General features: G+C 53.3%; 1 protein-coding gene across 2 annotated transcripts; it reads left to right on the top strand.

Annotated features, from left to right (window-relative positions):
* The first annotated feature begins 4073 nt into the window (after window positions 1-4073).
* LOC141557651 (apelin receptor-like) lies at window positions 4074-7529 on the top strand. Of its 2 annotated transcripts, none has more exons than XM_074293616.1 (4): window positions 4074-4325; window positions 4437-4494; window positions 4908-4977; window positions 5125-7529. In XM_074293616.1, exons 1-4 carry the CDS (start codon window positions 4277-4279, stop codon window positions 6634-6636), a joined length of 1689 nt encoding a protein of 562 aa, XP_074149717.1. In that variant the 5' UTR covers window positions 4074-4276; the 3' UTR covers window positions 6637-7529. The 2 variants fall into 2 exon arrangements, with proteins under 2 accessions (XP_074149717.1, XP_074149727.1); XM_074293626.1 differs by having other exon boundaries at window positions 4294-4325; window positions 4437-4498; window positions 5125-6535.
* The last annotated feature ends 10553 nt before the right edge of the window (window positions 7530-18082 follow it).

The following is an 18082-nucleotide window of genomic DNA, read 5'->3' as shown; positions in this document are numbered from 1 at the left end:
AGTGAGGGAACCAATGGGTGAATCCTGAAGGACTTAGTGAGGGGGGAGGGAGGGGAGGGGTGCAAGAGGAGGGAGCGGAAGCTGCTCGAGGATGGGCTTGCTTTTGCCTCTTTTTGTGTCCCCAGTGCCTCCCACAGTGCTGGGAAGATAATGGACACTTAAATGTTTACTGATGATGGCCAGAGCCCCGCTCCACAGAGCCGATTGTTACATGATCTGTGGCTGCAAACGCTTCAAGTCCGGACTTGATCTATTGTTTTACTGCTTGTCTGGACTCGAGAAAGTGTTGGAGAAAATGTTGCTAATGTCATATAGAAGTGGGTTGTGTGGCAGTTTTCTTTTTCAGGGAGCTGATTGTTAAACGTTTACCAGGTTGTTAAATATTTGCGTCCCAGAGCCAGGCCACCATGGCTGGAGATCTCTGCCAATCCAGCCACACGGCCCTCGGTGTAGGACTCCACACTCCCAGAGTTCTTTGAATGGAGGAAAAGCCAAGTCTGAGGTAAGATTGGGGAGGGGGGTGACAGAAAACACACCAGGGCCAGTGTGAAAGCCTGTGTAGACACGCACTGACCCCTGGGGCTGCCTCTGGGTCCTGGCTTGGTCTGGTTCCTCCTCTCCTAAGCAGACACAGCCCCACTTGTAGCCATGGAAACGCCTTGCACCCCAGAACCCGGCACTGGCTGACCTGAGATCAGGACCTGGATGTTCTGGCTGCCCCCAGGACCAGGAGGGAGGGGTAATCATGGAGGTGGAAGGTGCTGGGGGATGGGGTCAGAACAGGGGAGCCGGGGCTCATGGGGAAGAGAGGCCACAGTCTGGGACTGAAAGAGCCGGATTCGAATCTCCACTCCTGGAGATTGGCTTGCCCCCCCCCCAAGGGAGGAAGGGAGGGGACTGGTCCCCACGTGTTTTAGTCCCCCCTCCTCCGATCCTGTCTGGGGGCCAGGAGTCCAGAGAGTGGCCCTGGGGAGTCTGCGCCCACCTGGCCTTAGCGGACTCTCCCAAGGTCTCACGGCAGGCCTCTGGGCCGGGACTCTGCCCAGGATAAGATGGGGATGGCCCTGAGAGGAGGAAGAGGAGAGCGGGGGCAGACGGCGATTCAGGAAGCCCCCCCTCCCGGAAAGGGCTGGCCTCCGCCCATCTCGAGCCCTGGTTTCCTCGCCAGGCCCAGGCGCCCCCCTTCGCCAGCTCCTTGGCAGCTGTCCCCTCAGAGGGGGCGGGAGAAAAAGGCCGGAGCGAGGACGGGTCAGCCTCCACTATCCCTCCAGGAGTCTTCCCCGGCCGGGCCCCGTTTCCTGCTCCTTGGGCCCAGCCGAGGTCAGGACGAAGGGTCGGCTGAAGGGAAGCATCTTCACGGGGCCTTCCTCCCAGCGGGGCTGTTTGTGCGGAGGGGAAGGGGCCCGATGGGGGAGGCTGGGCCGTGGCAGCCACAGCTGGCTGAGCCGGGCCCGGGCGGCCCCTCTGCAGGGTCACTGGCGCAGAGAGCGAGAGTCCGGCCTGGGGAGTCAGAACAAAGAAGGACCGTGACCCGCTGGCCCTGGGGCTCCCCCGGCCCCTGCAGGATGGAGAAGGGAGGCATTCTGGGAACTCGACCTTGGCTAAGCTGCCTTGGGGGAGGAGGCGGAGGCAGCAGGAGCCACTTGGAGCCACTGCCCAGCACTTCCAGAGAGCTTGTCTCCTGAGCGTGACTGGACCCTGTACGCTTCCTTCCGACAGATTAAGAAACTGAGGCTCCCGAGTTCCCTGGGGCCCCACGGGTTCCGGGTGCATTGGGGGAGATTCTACAGAATTTTCTCTCTCCGTGTTGAGCTCAGGGCCCAGGGCTGGACATGGGGAGCGTAGCTGCCCATAATGTCACAGATGGGAACAACAAGCAAGACATTTCCGCCAAAATACCCCTTAAGGGTCTAGAAGGTTTTATCTTTCTCAGTTCTTCTGGGCAGCTCCTAGGACTTTATAGCCAGGGGAAGCCACACGGGCCTGGAGTCATTCCCTGGAGTTCAAATCTGAGCTCAGACACTAACCGGAGAGTCTGGGCAAGTCACAGCGCCCTGTGTACCTCAGTTGGTTCATCCATAAAATGGGCTGGAGAAAGAAATGGTAGACCAGTCCAGTATCTCCACCAAGAAACCCCCAGGTCGGGTCACGGAGGTTCAGACACATTAGCAGACTCCATGGGGCGTGAGCCCGGGAAATCTGGGAGCAGTTCCAGGCCCCCTCCAGGACAGGACCCACACCCAAGGCAAGGCAGCGTTCGAGACTCGGTGGGGGGCGCCATCACTGCTGGCTGGGGATGTGCGAAGGTGGAGGCGGCAGCCGTGATTATCTTGTAAGACATAAGAAGCAAAGTAACTACTGCAGATTTTTATTACTTCATTATTACACTTAGGACTCCCAGCCCCCTCCTGGATCCTCTCTCCTCTAGGTTCAAGAAGCGTCTCTGTCTCCCGGTTCTCCTCCCTCGTGGCTGCCCCGTCCTCTGGCTCCCTGCAGGTCGCACTCACTCACTGAGGGTGCCCCCTCAGGCTCTGGCCTGGGTCCAGTCGTCCTGATCCACGTCTTGCCACCGGACCCAGGTGGTTCTGGAGGGGAAATCGAGGCAAGTGGCCCCGCCCAGCCCCCCTCACTTGCAGGTCATGGCAGCAGCCCCTGGTGTCATGGAGCTCTTCCAGAATGAAGTTCAAAGGAAACTCCCAGCCTGGACCGTCTCCCACCGATGTTCTTTCCCAGGTGTTCTCCGATGCTCTCTCAATTTCAATTCAGATCGACTTGGCCAGCCTGCCCTCTGCTAGGCGGCGATCAAAGGGGCGCTTCCAGAGTTCTGGGCCCTTTCCTCCCCTCCGCACTCTCTAGATAGCTGAGAATTCCGGCCTCCTCGCTGGGCTGCAAGCGGGACGCTCCATCACCTCGCTCTGGAGGTGCTCACTGGCTCTCCCCAGAGTCTGGGACTCTCTCTCTCCATCCCTCCCAGGACCCCCTGGATTCCTGCATCCCCCCTTCTGCAAGAAGTTTCCCTGCCACTTGTGGAGACAGAGGGAGGGGGAGGGAGGAAGAGAGAGGGGGAAACAGAGAGACAGAGAGGGAGAGAGAGAGAGAGAGAGAGAGAGAGAGAGAGAGAGAGAGAGAGAGAGAGAGAGAGAGAGAGAGAGAGAAACACAGAGACAGAGAAACAGAGACAGGAAGAGGAGGAGGAGATAGATGATAGATGGAGAGAGGGATAGAAAAACAGAAAAATAGATGACTATAGGGGGAGATGGATGGAAAGATAGAAAGACAGATGATGGAGGGAGAGGGGAAAAGATAAAGATGTCATGAATGTACTTTTTTTTTTTTTTTTTTTTTTTTTTTTTGGCAAGTTGTCTCCGCACTAGAACATGAGCTCCTGGGGGCAGCTTTTTGCTCTTTGTACCTCCAGTGCTTAGCCCATTGCCTGATATACAGGAGGTGCTTCATAAATGCTTGCTGACGACCAACAACCTCTCAGCGCCCCAGGTCTCTTCAAGACTGTAAGCTTGAGAAGGGGTGGAACCGCATTAGTGGGAAGAGCAGCTCCCTCATCCAGTGAAATCCCAGTCCCGCTCCCGCCCTGTTCCGTGGGGGAAGGGATTTCCCTGCTCTGAGGATCAGTTTGACCATCTGTAAAATCCACTGGATTAAGATTTCTACTTCTGTGGGCCTCAGTTTCCCCATTTGTTAAACGATGGCCAGCTCTAGAGAATGGGTGATTTCTATAGCTCCTGCTGTCCGTTGTTCACATGCAACATCTCGTTTAATCCTGGCAACAGCCTCTTGAAGCTACTATGATTATCCCCATTTTACTGCTGAGGAAACTGAGGCAGCAAGGCTCGCTGAGGCAGCCGGAAGGCCAGATTTGAACTTGGGCCAGCACGGGTCCCAGGCTCGGTCAGAAGCTCGGGGCTTTCTCTGCCATTAGGAGCTTGCAGTGCCAGGGCTGCGGCTCCCCCTGGGAATTTCTCCCAGCCGGGAGGGGGAGGGGCTGGGCTGGAGCCGGCGGCCCCTGCCGAGCAAACACTCGGAGCCCGGGATGGGGAAGCTCGCCCGGGATCTGGACCCACCTCTTATCGCAGGAATCCCCAGCTCTCCGAGGGGGGTGGGGCCCTCCCAGGGAATGGCCCGAAAAACACCCCCCCCCCCCCCAAGGAAAACACTTCTCCGGGCTCTGGGAAAACACTGACAAGGTCTCGCAGCCCCTCCGGTGGGGGCGGGGAGGGGGGAAGGGCTTCTCTCCTCCTCTGACAGACTTCAGAGACAAATGGCTCCAGCGAGGAAGGGGGAGGTGTGTGAAACCGAGGGAGAACGGGGTAGGTGAGCCGGCGGCGGCGGGAGCGGAACTTAAAGCGGAACGGGGTCCCAGGATCCTATCCCTAGGCCGGGAAGGACCTCGGGGTCATGTCCGGCCCTTCATTTTGCAGAACGGGAAACTGAGGCTCGGAGAGTGACTGGTCTAGGGTCACACTGGCGTTGTGCTGAGTAGGTGTGGATCGCGCGGAGGGGGGAGGGCTGTGTAGGAAGGACTGGGAGAGAAAGGGGGCAGGAGGCTGTGGGGGCGCGGGGAAGGGGGCTGAGGGAGAAAGCTGGCTGTGAGCGGGCCCGGGGAGAGGAAGGAAGGACTGGGGGGCTGTCCGAGAGGCGGGGGAAGAGGGCGCGCGCGGGAGAGCCCAGGGGCCGGGCGGGTGGGGGTCCGCGTCCCGGAGGCTGGAGGATGGGGGCTTGCGCGCCGGGCCCCCTCTCCCCCGGCCTCCGAGGGGGTTCGGAGAAGGAAGTGTCCGGGCAGTGCGGCTCGAGAGGCCGGAACCCCCCCGGAGAAGGCGAGGAAGCGGGCTGGGAGGGGGCGACAGGCAGGGCGGCGGCGGCAGCCCGGCCCACCCCGCCTCTGCTCCCAGGCTGGCCGGCGCGTCCCCGAGGGCAGCAGCTGGACTGAGGCGGTCCCCGTCCCGGCTCGAGCGGGAGAAGGTAACGGGGGGGGGTGCAGTGGGGAGGGGAGAGGGAAGGAGGGGGAGGGGCGGAGTCTGGAGGCGGAGGGGAGGGGGTCCGGGCCGCGGCCCTTCCCCCGGGGGGGTGGGGAAAGCGGCAGCAGCGGGGGCCGCCTCTCTTTTATAGGACCGGCGGGGCCGCCGCCCACACACTCCGGCCGCGGGGGTCGCTCCGGACCGGCCGGGCCGGCCGCGCAGCCATGGAGGCCTGGAGCCCGGAGCCCCGCGTCCCGGCGCCCGACTACTACTACGACTACTACAACGGCTCGGGCGGGGCGGCGTGCGGCGGCGAGGACGAGGGCGCGGAGGACTGGGAGCTGTCCTACTCGCTGCTGCCCGTGCTCTACATGCTGGTGTTCGTGCTCGGCCTGTCGGGCAACGGCGTGGTGATCGTCACGGTGTGGCGGGCGCCCGGGGGCGCGGGCGCCGGGGCCAAGCGGCGCGCCTCGGACGCCTACATCGGCCACCTGGCCCTGGCCGACCTGGCCTTCGTGGTGACGCTGCCGCTGTGGGCCGCCTACACGGCGCTGCGCTTCCACTGGCCCTTCGGCGCCGCGCTGTGCAAGCTCAGCAGCTACTTGGTGCTGCTCAACATGTTCGCCAGCGCCTTCTGCCTGACGGGCCTGAGCTTCGAGCGCTACCTGGCCGTGGGCCGCTCGCTGGGCCGCCGCGGGGGCGCGGCCCCGGCGCGCGGCCGTCCCGGGGCGTCGGCCGCGCTGGGCGCGCTCTGGCTGCTGGCCGCGCTGCTGGCGCTGCCGGCGCTGCTGCTGAGGGACACGCGCGCGCAGCCGCCCGCCAACCTCACGGTGTGCGACATGGACTTCAGCAGCGTGGCGGCGGCGCCCGAGCACGAGGCCTACTGGCTGGGCGGCCTGAGCCTGGCCACCACGCTGCTGGGCTTCGTGCTGCCCGCCGGCCTCATGGGCGTCTTCTACTGCTGCATCGGCTGCGCCGTGAGCCGCCACTTCAGGGCCGGGGCGGCGCGCGCGGAGCGCCCGGGCCCCCGGGGCCGCCAGCGGCGGCGCCTGCTGCGCCTCCTGGCCGCCCTGGTGGCCGTGTTCGCGCTCTGCTGGCTGCCCTTCCACGTCCTCAAGAGTCTCTACGTGCTCAGCTGGCTGGGGCTCGTGGCGCTGCCGTGCGCCGCGCAGACCCTGATCGTGCGCCTGCACCCCTACGCCACCTGCCTGGCCTACGTCAACAGCTGCCTCAACCCGCTGCTCTACGCCTTCCTGGACCGCCGCTTCCGCGCGCAGTGCCGCCGCCGCCTGCCGCTGCCGCGCCCGCCGCTGCTCGGCCGCCGGGCCCGCCCGCCCGCCTCGGGGCCCGCGCTCGGGGAGCCCGCGGCGCCCGCCTCGTCCAGCGCCAGCGCCGCCAGCGCCGCCAGCGGCCACACGCAGCGCTCGGAGCTGGCCTCGCTGGCCACCAAGCTGTGACGGGCGGGGCCGCGGGGAGACGTGGGCCCCGAGGGGAGACGTGGGCCCCGAGGGGAGACGTGGGCCCCGAGGGAGCGCTGGGCCGCGGAGGGAGCTCTGGGCCCCCGCCGGACTTCGGTACCCCGCATCTGGACAGAGGGAGGGCGGGCCCGGGGGACGGGCCTCGCTACTCGAGTGCCGGGGTGTGGCGGTACGCAGCTCAATAAAACCTTCCGCGGGAAACCCTGGGAGCGGCGCTTCTTTCCAGGAGCAGGGCGCTCGAGTCCCGCGCCCAAGGGGCAAATTCCCCCAGAAACCATTGCGGGAGGGAGCCTGCCTCCGAGCTCCCAGCCAGGGGACGCGTCCGAGGTGGGGTCGGAGACCGGCCTTCCGGGCTCTCGGCCCAGAGTTCAAGGAGCGCCGGGCTGGGAGGCCCCGAGCCCCCGGGAATGCCTGCTAGCGGAGCGGAGCCGGCTCTTGGTGAGCCCCGGCTTCTGGGTATCCATCTCTAGGGGCTGTCACGTGGGTAAAAATCAGACACCACGTATCCAAAAGAACAGGGGCAGAGGGCGTGGTGCGCCCAGGGGCCTGGCCTTAGGTCCGAAGGCCCGGGCGCAGTTACAGCCTGGGACAGCTCCGGTCAGAATCCGGTGTGACCCCCGGGCCGACCCGGTCACCCCCGTTCTCCCGGAAACTTCCCTAGTAAGTTCCGCAGCAGGCGCCCAACTCGATCTGGCTGAAGGGAGTCTCTTCGCCCGGGCTTTCTACTGAACAACGTTTAGTCCCTCAGTAAACTTGCAGCGGGGGAGGAGGGACCCCAACTACCGTCTCTGCCGGATGAGCGACCCTTCCTTGACCTCGGCCTTTGTCACTGAAGGAAATGCTACATTTTAGTTAGAGCCTCGCCTAAAATAATGGTGCTGTTCCCCGCCCTCCAGCCCGCGGGTCCTGGCGATGCTCGGACCCCGGCTTCAGGACCCTCGGACTAGAGGAAGCCCGCGGGGGACGGGGGTCGGGGGACGGACTCGGGCACCGGCGGAGCAAAGGCGCGGAGGCGGGCGGGTGAGGAAAGGCAAATTGAACTTCCGCCTATAGAGACGTGTTAGCAACCCCGAAAATAAACACCTTTTTCCTTTTCTTTTCTCTTCTTTTTTTTTTTTAAGGAGGGGTCGTGATCTTCATCCGTGACGGGGCGGGGCCGAGTTCTGGACGCACAATTTGCCCGAGATCTGGGTGGAGGGAGGAAGAGACACACCCAGATGGGGAGGAGGGGGCTCTGAGGGGGAAGGAGGCGCGGGCTGGGAGGGCGAAGCGAGGGCCAGACGCCCGGGGCTTTAAAGGGCAAGCCGTTAGCTGGAGCTGACCCCCCCCTTGCAAACCCGGCGTTCTTCACTCCCAGTCTCCCCACCCCTCTGCCTCCTCTGTTCCGAGTGTTCTGTCTGTCTTTGTCTCTCTCTCTGTGTCTCCACCTGCTTACCTGTCTGTGCTGGCTGCCTGTCTCTCTCTCTGCCTGTCTCTCTGTTTCTCTCTCTTTGTCTCTATCTCTGTGTCTCCACCTGCTTACCTGTCTGTGCTGGCTGTCTCTCTCTCTCTCTGCCTGTCTCTCTGTCTCTCTGTCTCTCTCTCTACATCTCTACCTGTCTGTCTCTGTCTCTCTTACTCTCTTGGCTCGGCATTTGTCTGCCTGCCTGTCTCTCCATATCTCTCTCTCTGTGTCACTCTGTGTGTCTCTTTCTCTGTCTCTCTGTCTCCATTTCTCTGTCCCTCTATGTGTCTCTCTCTGCCTGTCCGGCTCTGTTTCTCTCGGCTTTATTTCTCTGTCTCTCTCTGCATCTCTGTCTGCCTGCCTGCCTGTCTGTCTTTCTCCATCTCTCTGTCTCTTTCTCTCATTCTGTCTGTCTCTCTGTCTCCACCTGTCTCTGTTTCTCTTGGCTTTGTCTCTGTCTCTGTGAATCTGCCTATCTGTCTGAATGTCTGTTTCTCTCTTGGCTCTGTCTCTTTCTGTCTCTATGTCTCTTCTCTTTTCCTTTTTCTCTCCTCCCTCTCCTCTTTCTGGGAATGCCAAATACTCAATCCATTCCCGTCAGGAGACAGAGGCGGACACTGAGAGCCCGGGAGAGGAAGCCCAGGGCGCACAGCTGGCTGAGGGGCTGGGGCCCAGATCTCCAGTCCCCAAGGCCCGGTTCCCTCCCCTGCCCCTGGCTTTCTCTTTGCCCCAGTCCAGGGGAGCCTGCACTGCCTGAGTCTTGACTGTTCCTCTTAATTGCAAAGGTCTTCAAACCAGGGCTCCTTGGAGAGGGCCTTAGACAATGGGGCACACTTGTGGGGTGCAGAATTGAAACTGGCTCTGGTGGGGCCGGTGCAAACCCCCAAATCCCAGACTACTCCCGCACCCCATTCCTTGGCCAGGTGCCGGTGCTCCCTTGCAGATTCAAAGGACCCGGAGAGACTTGGGGTTGGGCCAGCTTTTGGGCTGCTGAGCTCTGACTCTATCAGGCAGCTGCTCCATCGCTCCCCCTTAATTAATAGCATCCAACAATGGCAGAGCTGGGGTTTTAAAACCCTTTTCATCCCTTCCTCGAAGCTCACCGGACAAGCAAACAAGCCAGCCTGTGTGTTGGGAGCTGGGGATTATAAGACCCATGACACCGGTGAGCAGAGTTCCCCGGGACAGCAGGCCTCCAGTTGAAAGGGGCTGGAGAGAGCACTCAGGCCAACCCTTTATCTTACAGATGAGGAAACTGAGGCACTAAGAGACAGGCAATAAGGGGTAGAAACAAGATTCACAGTCCCCCGATTTCTCCACACTCAGTGTCCTTAACATGGATCACAGACCTGAGAGCCAAAATCTTCTTCTAGGTCCCATCCCTTCCCTAATGGGTGGGAGGACTTCAAAATTTTCCTCTGGTGCTTATTAGTTGTGTGGACAAGTCATTTCACTCCTCACTCGATAGGCTGTTTCCTCATATGGAAAAAGAGGGGATTTCTTAGGTGATCTCTAAGATTTCTTCCAGCTCCAGATCTAAGATCCTATTTAACCTGTACATTGTATGGCCTAAATGGGGTCTCTAGTGACGGGGAACTCACTACACTTTCTTAGTCCGTCCAATCCTGGATTTTCTCCTCTTCGTCACCTGTAACTGGATTAATCTAGGTAAAATACCTCCATTCTCTCCCCATCCACTGTCAAAAAACAAAAAAAAAATAAAATAAAATAAACAAAACACACTCAACCAACCTCAGGACTGCAGTGTTTTCACACTTTGGGTTCCATTGAACCCCTTCCCAAGAGCCATCCATTCCAATCCAAGGCCCTGCTAGTCTTTTTTTTTTTTTTTTAATAGCTTTTTATTTCCAAGTTATATGCATGGGTAATTCTTCAGCAATGAACATTGCAAAACCTTTTGTTCCAACTTTTCCTCTCCTCCCCACCCCCTCCCCTAGATGGTAGGTTGACTAATACATGTTAAATATGTGAAAGTATAACTTAAATACTACATATATATATATGATATATATACTACATATAAATGTAGTAAATACTACATATATATATATATATATATATATATATATATATATATATATATATATATATATATATGATTATTTTGCTGCACAAGAAAAATCAGACTTAGAAATAAGGCAAAGTTAACTTGAAAAAGAAATAAAAAATGCAAGCAGACAAAAACAGAGGAAGTGGAAATGTTATGTAGTGGTTCACACTCATTTCCCAGAGTTCTTTCCCTGGGTGTAGCTGGTTCACTTCATTATTGCTCTATTGGAGCTGATTTGGTTTATCTCATTGTTGAAGAGGGCCACGTCCATCAGAATTGATCATCATACAGTATTGTTGTTGAAGTATATAATGCTCTAGTCCTCCCATGCTAGTCTTTTAGCTGGGAGGTTTCCATGTCCACTATCAGACTCTGGTCTGGTCATAAAGTTGTTGGCTCCTTTAAGAGAATTCATATCAAGACCCTTCTCCTTCTCCCTTTCCCCTCACAACAAGCTGCCGGGAGATGATCAGAGAAGTAACTCAGGACCAGACATAAGTCCGGCATGAGCACGTTTTCGGGCCCTTCCCCAGCCTGGCCATCCTAGCTTGTCCTGGGTGCCCTCCAGCGGGATTCTTTCTAAAACATGTGCCCAGAAGCCCAGAGAAAACCTGTAGGATGCAGGGTCAGAGGAATGATTTAGAAAGCAACAACAACTTTGTAAAGAGGAAGAGCTTGGAAAACCTAAAGGACTCTCTGATGAAGGTGGTGATCAGCCTATAAACCCAGGGATGGATGAAGCTGCTGCTCACCTCCCAACAGAGAAGAGACTTTCTCGAATGCACAATAAGATGTATTTTTTAATATGGCCAATATGAGAATTCTTGTTGCTTGATTATGTATATTTATCAGAAGGATCCTGGGTTTTTTAAATTATTAAGGGTAAGGCGGGAGAGATAAAAAATAAAATGCTTGATAATTGAATAAAAAGATCGAATCTAATATTTTTAAAAATAAAAACGTAACCCAATTGTTTCCAGAACTGAATGAAAATTAGCTTAAGGGGAATCAGGATAAGTCCAAACTAGTGCAGCACAGTAGGAAGGGTACTGGATTAGGAATGAAAAAATTGGGGCTCACGACCCCCTCTTGTTGGCCTGCAAGACTTGGAAAAGTCACTTGAATTCTCTGCGTCACCGATCCCTCATTTATACAATAAAGGGCTTGAACTGCACTGAGGTTCCTTCCAGCTAGAACATCTGGGATCCTACGATTGTTGACCCCCCAATTCTAAGAGTGGGCAGAGGTGGTGAGGAAATGCCAGGGACAGGAAGCATAAGCCGGGTGTCCGACCTGCTTTCCTCCACTAGCTCCCCTCTGCTACCTCGCAGAGATGGCCAATTTTGGGGGGAGGCAGGATAAATGCAGCTGATGGAACCCCCCCCCCAGCATCCTCCCTTTCCCTTCTCTGTGGGCTCAATGTTCAGGGAAGGAAGTCGCTCCACCCGGATCACATTTCCAGCGCCCCTCGGGCTTACAAAGGCTCTTCCCAAGCACCCCTGGGCTCCGACTCGTGTCACGAGTGGGGATGAGCCTCCATCCGCCCAGGTTCCAGACGGGGGACCGAAGGGAGAGCCGGCTCCCCAGAGGGAGGGCTGGCCCGGGACGTGTGGGCTGGCTCGGGCCTCGGCTCCTGGCCGCGCTGGACAGCTCCCCTCCTCCGGAGGCTTCGGCTTCCTGGCGCCGGGCTCCGCTCCCCACCTGCGGCGCCCCCGCGCCACGCAGCCCGGGGGCAGCCGGGACAAGGCCCCAGTGTGCGCCCAGCAGGAAGCCCTGGCGCTCTCCGCGGGGCTCTTGGCTCCGGGGCCCCAGGAATCCTGCCGCTGATCCCTTTCAGCCCCCACTTCCCGGCACCTGCAGGCTGAGGCAAGAGGGCTCTGTGGGGAGAAGAAACGGCGCTCCCCCTTCCCCCCGCGCCCCTCTGCAGAAGGAGAGGGGCGGTAGCCCCTGCTCAAGATGCTTCTTACTGCAAGGGGGGTTTCCTTGGAGACAGAGCCCGGCTGCCGCTGGAGCCACAGAGGGACACACACTCCCCCTCTGTGCCCGGGCCGGCCCCAGACAATGGGCTGCTTCACTCTCGGGCACCTCCGCCCGGACCCCCACCCGCCGCGGGGCCACTTTGGCTCCCACCTGCCCCAGGAGGGGGAGGTGACAGTGAAGTCAGTGTCCGGGCCGGGGAGAGCCGAGGGGGACCCGAGGGGGACCCGAGATAGCGGAGGAGCCCTGCGGGAGGGCTCAGGTCAGGTGCGGCCTCTGGGAAAGCGATCCTGGAATACAGATCGGGGGCTTGGCAGCCGCCGGAGGGACTTAGAACGCGCCAGTGACTGGAGAAGGTGAAATTCCAGCTCTGGGACTCTCTGAAGCTCAGGAATAAACGTCCCCTTCCTCCTGGGACCTTCATCCCTCCGTCCTGATAGTCTATATTCTAATAATGTCCCTGATTCACAAAGCCACGATTATCCCAGGCAGGAAACTTGGAGCTCCAGAGCAGCCAGTCCCAACGTGGAGTCCACAGACCCCTTCCCCAGAGGTCCATGGGGAGAACGAGGCTGGGAGAAGCCTTTATTTTCTCTAACCTTTGGCTTCCGGCTAATTCTGTGTATTTTGTGCTTTTAATAACTCCACTCAATTCGAAATATGAACAAATGCTCTAAATCTGTTTCAGACCGGTGGATCAGTGGAACAGATTAGGTACAAAGGACAAAAAAGGGTACATCTATAGCAATCTAATCTTTGATAAACCCAAAGATACCAACATTAGGGATAAAAATGCATTATTTGAAAAAAAAACTGTTGGGAAAACTGGAAATTAGTATGGCAGAAATTAGATATGGAGCCACACTTAACACCCTATACCAAGATAAGATCAAAATGGGTCCATGATTTAGGCATAAAGAATGAGATCATAAATAGATTAGAGGAACAGAGGATAATCTACCTCTCAGACCTGTGGAGGAGGAAGGAATTTATGACTAGAGAAGAACTAGAGATCATTATTGATCACAAAATAGAAGATTTTGATTACATCAAACTAGAAAGTTTCTGTACAAACAATACTAATGCAAACAAGATTAGAAGGGAAGTAACAAATTGGGAAAATATTTTTATAGTTAAAGGTTCTGATAATGGTCTCATTTCCAAAATATATAGAGAATTGATCCTAATTTATAAGAAATCAAACCATTCTCCAACTGATAAATGGTCAAAGGATATGAACAGACAATTCTCAGATGATAAAATTGAAACTATATCCACTCATATGAAAGAGTGTTCCAAATCACTACTGATCAGAGAAATACAAATTAAGACAACTCTGAGATACCACTACACACATGTCAGATTGGCTAAGAGGACAGGATCAAATAATGATGAATGTTGGAGGGGATGTGGGAAAACTGGGACACTAATACATTGTTGGTGGAGTTGTGAAAGAATCCGGCCATTTTGGAGAGCAATCTGGAATTATGCCCCAAAAGTTATCAAACTGTGCATACCCTTTGATCCAGCAGTGCTGCTATTGGGCTTATATCCCAAAGAAATACTAAAGAGCGGAAAGAGACCTGTATGTGCCAAAATGTTAGTAGCAGCTCTTTTCGTAGTGGCTAGAAACTGGAAGATGAATGGATGCCCATCAATTGGAGAATGGTTGGGTAAATTATGGTATATGAAGGTTATGGAATATTATTGCTCTGTAAGAAATAACAAGCAAGAGGAATTCAGAAAGGCTTGGAGCATGAACTGATGCTGAGTGAAATGAGCAGAACTAGGAGATCATTCTACACTTCAACAACAATACCGTATGAAAATGAATTCTGATGGAAGTGGAAATCTTCAACATAGAGAAGATCCAACTCACTTCCAATTGATCAATGATGGACAGAAATAACTACACCCAGAGAAGGAACACTGGGAAGTGAATGTTAGCACTACTGTCTATCTACCCATGTTACTTACACCTTCGGAATCCAATACTTAATGTGCAACAAGAAAATTGGATTTACACACATATATTATATCTAGGTTATACTGTACTATACTGTAACACATGTAAAATGTATGAGATTGTCTGTCATCTAGGGGAGGGAGTAGAGGGAAGGAAGGGAAAATCTGGAAAAATGAATACAAGGGATAATGTTATAAAAAATTACTCATGCATATATACTGTCAAAATGTATAATTATAAATTTAATAAAAAAATCTGTGTCAGAGAAATATGAATTAAAATAACAGGTACCACCTCATGCCTTTCGTATTGACTAAGATGCAGGAAAAGATGATAAATATTGGAGGGGATGTGGGAAAACTGGGACACATGCATTGTTGGTGGAGTTGTGAGATGATCCAATCATTCTGGAGAGCATTTTGCAACTATGCCCAAAAGGCTGCAAATGTTGTATACCCTTTGACCCAGAAATGTCTCTAATAAATCTGTATCCCAAGGAAATCACTGAGGAGGGGAAAGGACCCACACATGCAAAAAGTGTTTTTAGCGGCTTTTTTTGTGGCAGCAAAGAGTTGGAAAATGGGGGGATTCCCATCAACTGGCCAATGGATGAATAAGCTGGGGTATATTGATGTAATGGAACACTGCCATGCCAGAAGAAATGATGAGCAGGCAGATGTCAGAAAAACCTGGAGAGACTGACAAGAACGGTGGGGAGTGAGCAGAACCAGGAGAACTCGTACACAGTAAAAGCAAGATTATGTGCCCATCCGCTATGGGACTCGGTTCTTCTCAGCCTTACAGTGACCCAAGACAATTCCAACAGACTTATCTGACTCTGTGACCCCATTTAGAGTTTTCTTGGCAAAGATTCTTTACCATTTCCTTCTCCAGCTCATTTTACAGGTGAGGAAACTGAGGCAAACTGAGTTAAGTGATTGACCTCGAGTCAGAGAGCTAGCAAGTGTCTCATCTCGAAGATGAGTTTTCCTGACTCCAGGTCCAGAGCTCTAGCCACTCTGCCACCTAGCTGCTAACTTACCCAACAAAACTGAGTATATTCCTAGGGGGTGAAGTGGGGTGGGGAGGGAGGGGGAAAGAAGGGGACTAATATTCCAAGCTTTCACTTCTTTAGAGTGATAGGGGCTAAATTGTGTTTGCTCTTAAGTGAGTTTTTTTTTGCTACCTGAATTTTCTTTCTGGCTGTTTGCATTGTTTTCCCTTTGACCTGGAAGTTCTAGGTTTTGACTCTAATGCAACGAGAAGTTTTCATTTGGAGATTTTTATTTATTTATTTATTTTTCTATTGCCACTTTACCTTCTGGTTCTAAGAAATAGGGACTGGGTTTAAAAATTTTTTTTCTTGAAATAAGATGAGCACACCGTGATGCTTCAGCTGCTTCTTGACTCCCCTCCTGCAAGTGCCTTCTCCCATTGATGAATTTTTCCTGGACCCTCCATTTTGGAAAAGAGCCCCTGATCAACCAGTCTTCATTCTCTTGCCTCTGCCTGGTACCTCTTCTTCCACCCTTCTGCTTTTCTGCCCCTCTTCTATTTAATATCTCCTATTATATTTCTCCTTGAAGTCAAGGATTGTTTTTCTCTTTGCCTATAATTAATTGTACCTCCCCCTCCTCCTTTCTGCTTTTCTGCCCCTCTTTCTTTCTTTCTTTTTTTTTTTTTTTTTTTTTTTGAGGCTGGGGTTAAGTGACTTGCCCAGGGTCACACAGCTAAGAAGTGTTAAGTGTCTGAGACCAAATTTGAACTCGGGTCCTCCTGAATTCAAGGCTGGTGCTCTATCCACTGCGCCACCTAGCTGCCCCTCTGCCCCTCTTTTATTTAACTTCTTCTATTAGATCATAAGCTTCTTGAAGTCAAGACTTGTTTTTCTTCTTGCTTATAATTAATTGTACATCCATTGATTAACACAATATCGGATACAAAGCAAGCATTTAATAACTTCTTGTTGACTGACAGATTAGTTTCCCAAGTCAGTTGTTTTGCCATCACTTACCTATTTTTCTATTTTCTTTTCAGTCAACAATGAAACATTTCTTATTGTCTTCTATGAGTCATTATCTTCCATCTGATCCGTTCGAATTTTCATAGTTTGTAACTTTGACAAGGCTTTCATTTCTAATGTCAAGCTGTTGATTCTCTTTCCAATTCTTTCTTCCAAAGCCCTCAATTTTCTTTCATTTTCCCCTCTAGCACTTTATTTAGCAAAACATAAAAAACACTGTTTTAAAAAAAAAAAACCAAAACACTCCTGCTTTATCTTTTCCATGAATTCTAATTGAACTTGTGCCCAGATGCTTTGGGATCATTCTCTTCTCTAGGGTATAAAAACAATAAGGGCAACAGCATTTATATAGTGCTTACTGTGTTAAGCACTTTACAACTATTATCTCATTTGATCCTCAGTACAACTCTGGGAGGTAGTTTATGGTCATCCACATTTTACAGTTCAGGAAACAAAGGTTAAGTCACATGCTTAGGATCACAGCCAGAAGGTATTTGAGGCTGAATTTGAACTCGGGTCTTACTGACTCCCATTCCAGTATTCTTTTGTTATTGTCGCTGTGTGTATGTGTACATCCCTGTCACCATAACTCTTTGTTGATGGGATTCTTCTTTAGTCGATCCTTTTCCCAGTGTACTTTCTGACTTCAGACCTTGTTAGGATGAGCTCTGCTCACTTCTAGAGGAGAGTTTTGCCCCCTCGGGTCCTTTTGGGGCTTTCTCAGGGACGTCCAGAATTGCCCTATGGCAGGATGGCAGGGACAGCTGCAAGTTTTCAGGGCACCCAAAACCGTCTGATCCAGGGCAGTCTGATTGCTGGCTCCCTGATTTGGGTTTTACAAGTTCCTGATCTGGGTTTAAGTCTGGGCAACATAGCCATAGGCTTGCCCCTGGGCAAGATGCCAGTAGACTTCAGTGGTTTCCTCTACAGGGGGCTTACTCCACTGTGCCTCTGCTGTCCTGCATGGTTCCTTGGCTCCTGTCCCTCCTTCCCCTCCCTCCTTTTGGAGTGGAAAGCTTTCAGATTGCAAGCTCCTTTAGGTCGGGGAGTACCTGTGTTGATTTTATTTCCAGGGCCCGGCATGTAGTAAGTAGACACTTAATACTTGTTTATCAGAGTGGACTGGAAACCAGCTGGAAGGCTCTGCTGCTTCAGAGTGATGGAACTGGTTCTTTGGTCTGAGATTCCTGCTCTGGTCATTCTGCTCAGCCTTTAGATGAGGCTGAACCCCCAGTATTTAACACAGAAAAATATTGGGACATGGGAAGCTAAGCAGAATGACAGATAGAGTGCTGGGCCTGGGTCGGAAAACTCATCTTTTTAAGTTCAAATCCAGCCTCAGACACCTATTGGCTGTGTGACCCTGGGCATGTCACTTAACCCTGTTTGCCAGTTTTTCTTATCTATAAAATGGGCTGGAGAGAGAAATGGCAAGTCCCTCCAGTCAGGTCATGAAGAGTCAGACACAACTAAAAAACAACTCAGCAACAATACTTAAAGGCATTATTTGACTATTAAAATACTCCTCCTTATTAAAGGCATCAAGTCTTGTAAAAATGCTCTGAATCACTCCTAATTAGGGAAATGCAAATTAAGACAGCTCTGAGGCACCACTTCACACCTCCCAGAAGGGCTAAGAAAACAGGAAAAGAAGATAAATGTTAGAGGAGATGTGGAGAACTGAAGTACTAATGCATTGTTGGTGGAGTTGTGAAATGACCCAACCATTTTGGAGAGCAACTTGGAACTATGTCCAAAGGGCTATCAGACTGTGCATCCCCTTTGACCCAGCAGTGCCATGACTGGGTCTGTATCCCAAAGAGATCTTAAAGGAGGGAAAGGGACCCACATGTGCAAAAATATTTGTGGTGGCAAGGAACTGGAACCTGAGTGGATGCCCATCAGTTAGAGAATGGCTGGATCCGTTATCGTATATAAACGTTATGGAACACTATATATAAGAAACAATCAAGAGGATGATCTCAGAGAGGCCTGGAGAGAGTTACGGGAACTGATGCTGAGGGAAGTGAGCAGAGCCAGGAGATCATCGGACGCGGCCACAGCAAGACTGTGTGATTTACAACAGATGTGACTCTTTCTCAGCAATTCAACGATCCAAGGCAACTCCAACAGACTTGAGCTGGAAAATG

Source organism: Sminthopsis crassicaudata, chromosome 1, assembly GCF_048593235.1.
Source record: "Sminthopsis crassicaudata isolate SCR6 chromosome 1, ASM4859323v1, whole genome shotgun sequence".
NCBI classification, from domain to species: domain Eukaryota; kingdom Metazoa; phylum Chordata; class Mammalia; order Dasyuromorphia; family Dasyuridae; genus Sminthopsis; species Sminthopsis crassicaudata.
Note: the sequence above shows the minus strand (reverse complement) of the source record. Positions and strands in the feature narration are given on the sequence as shown.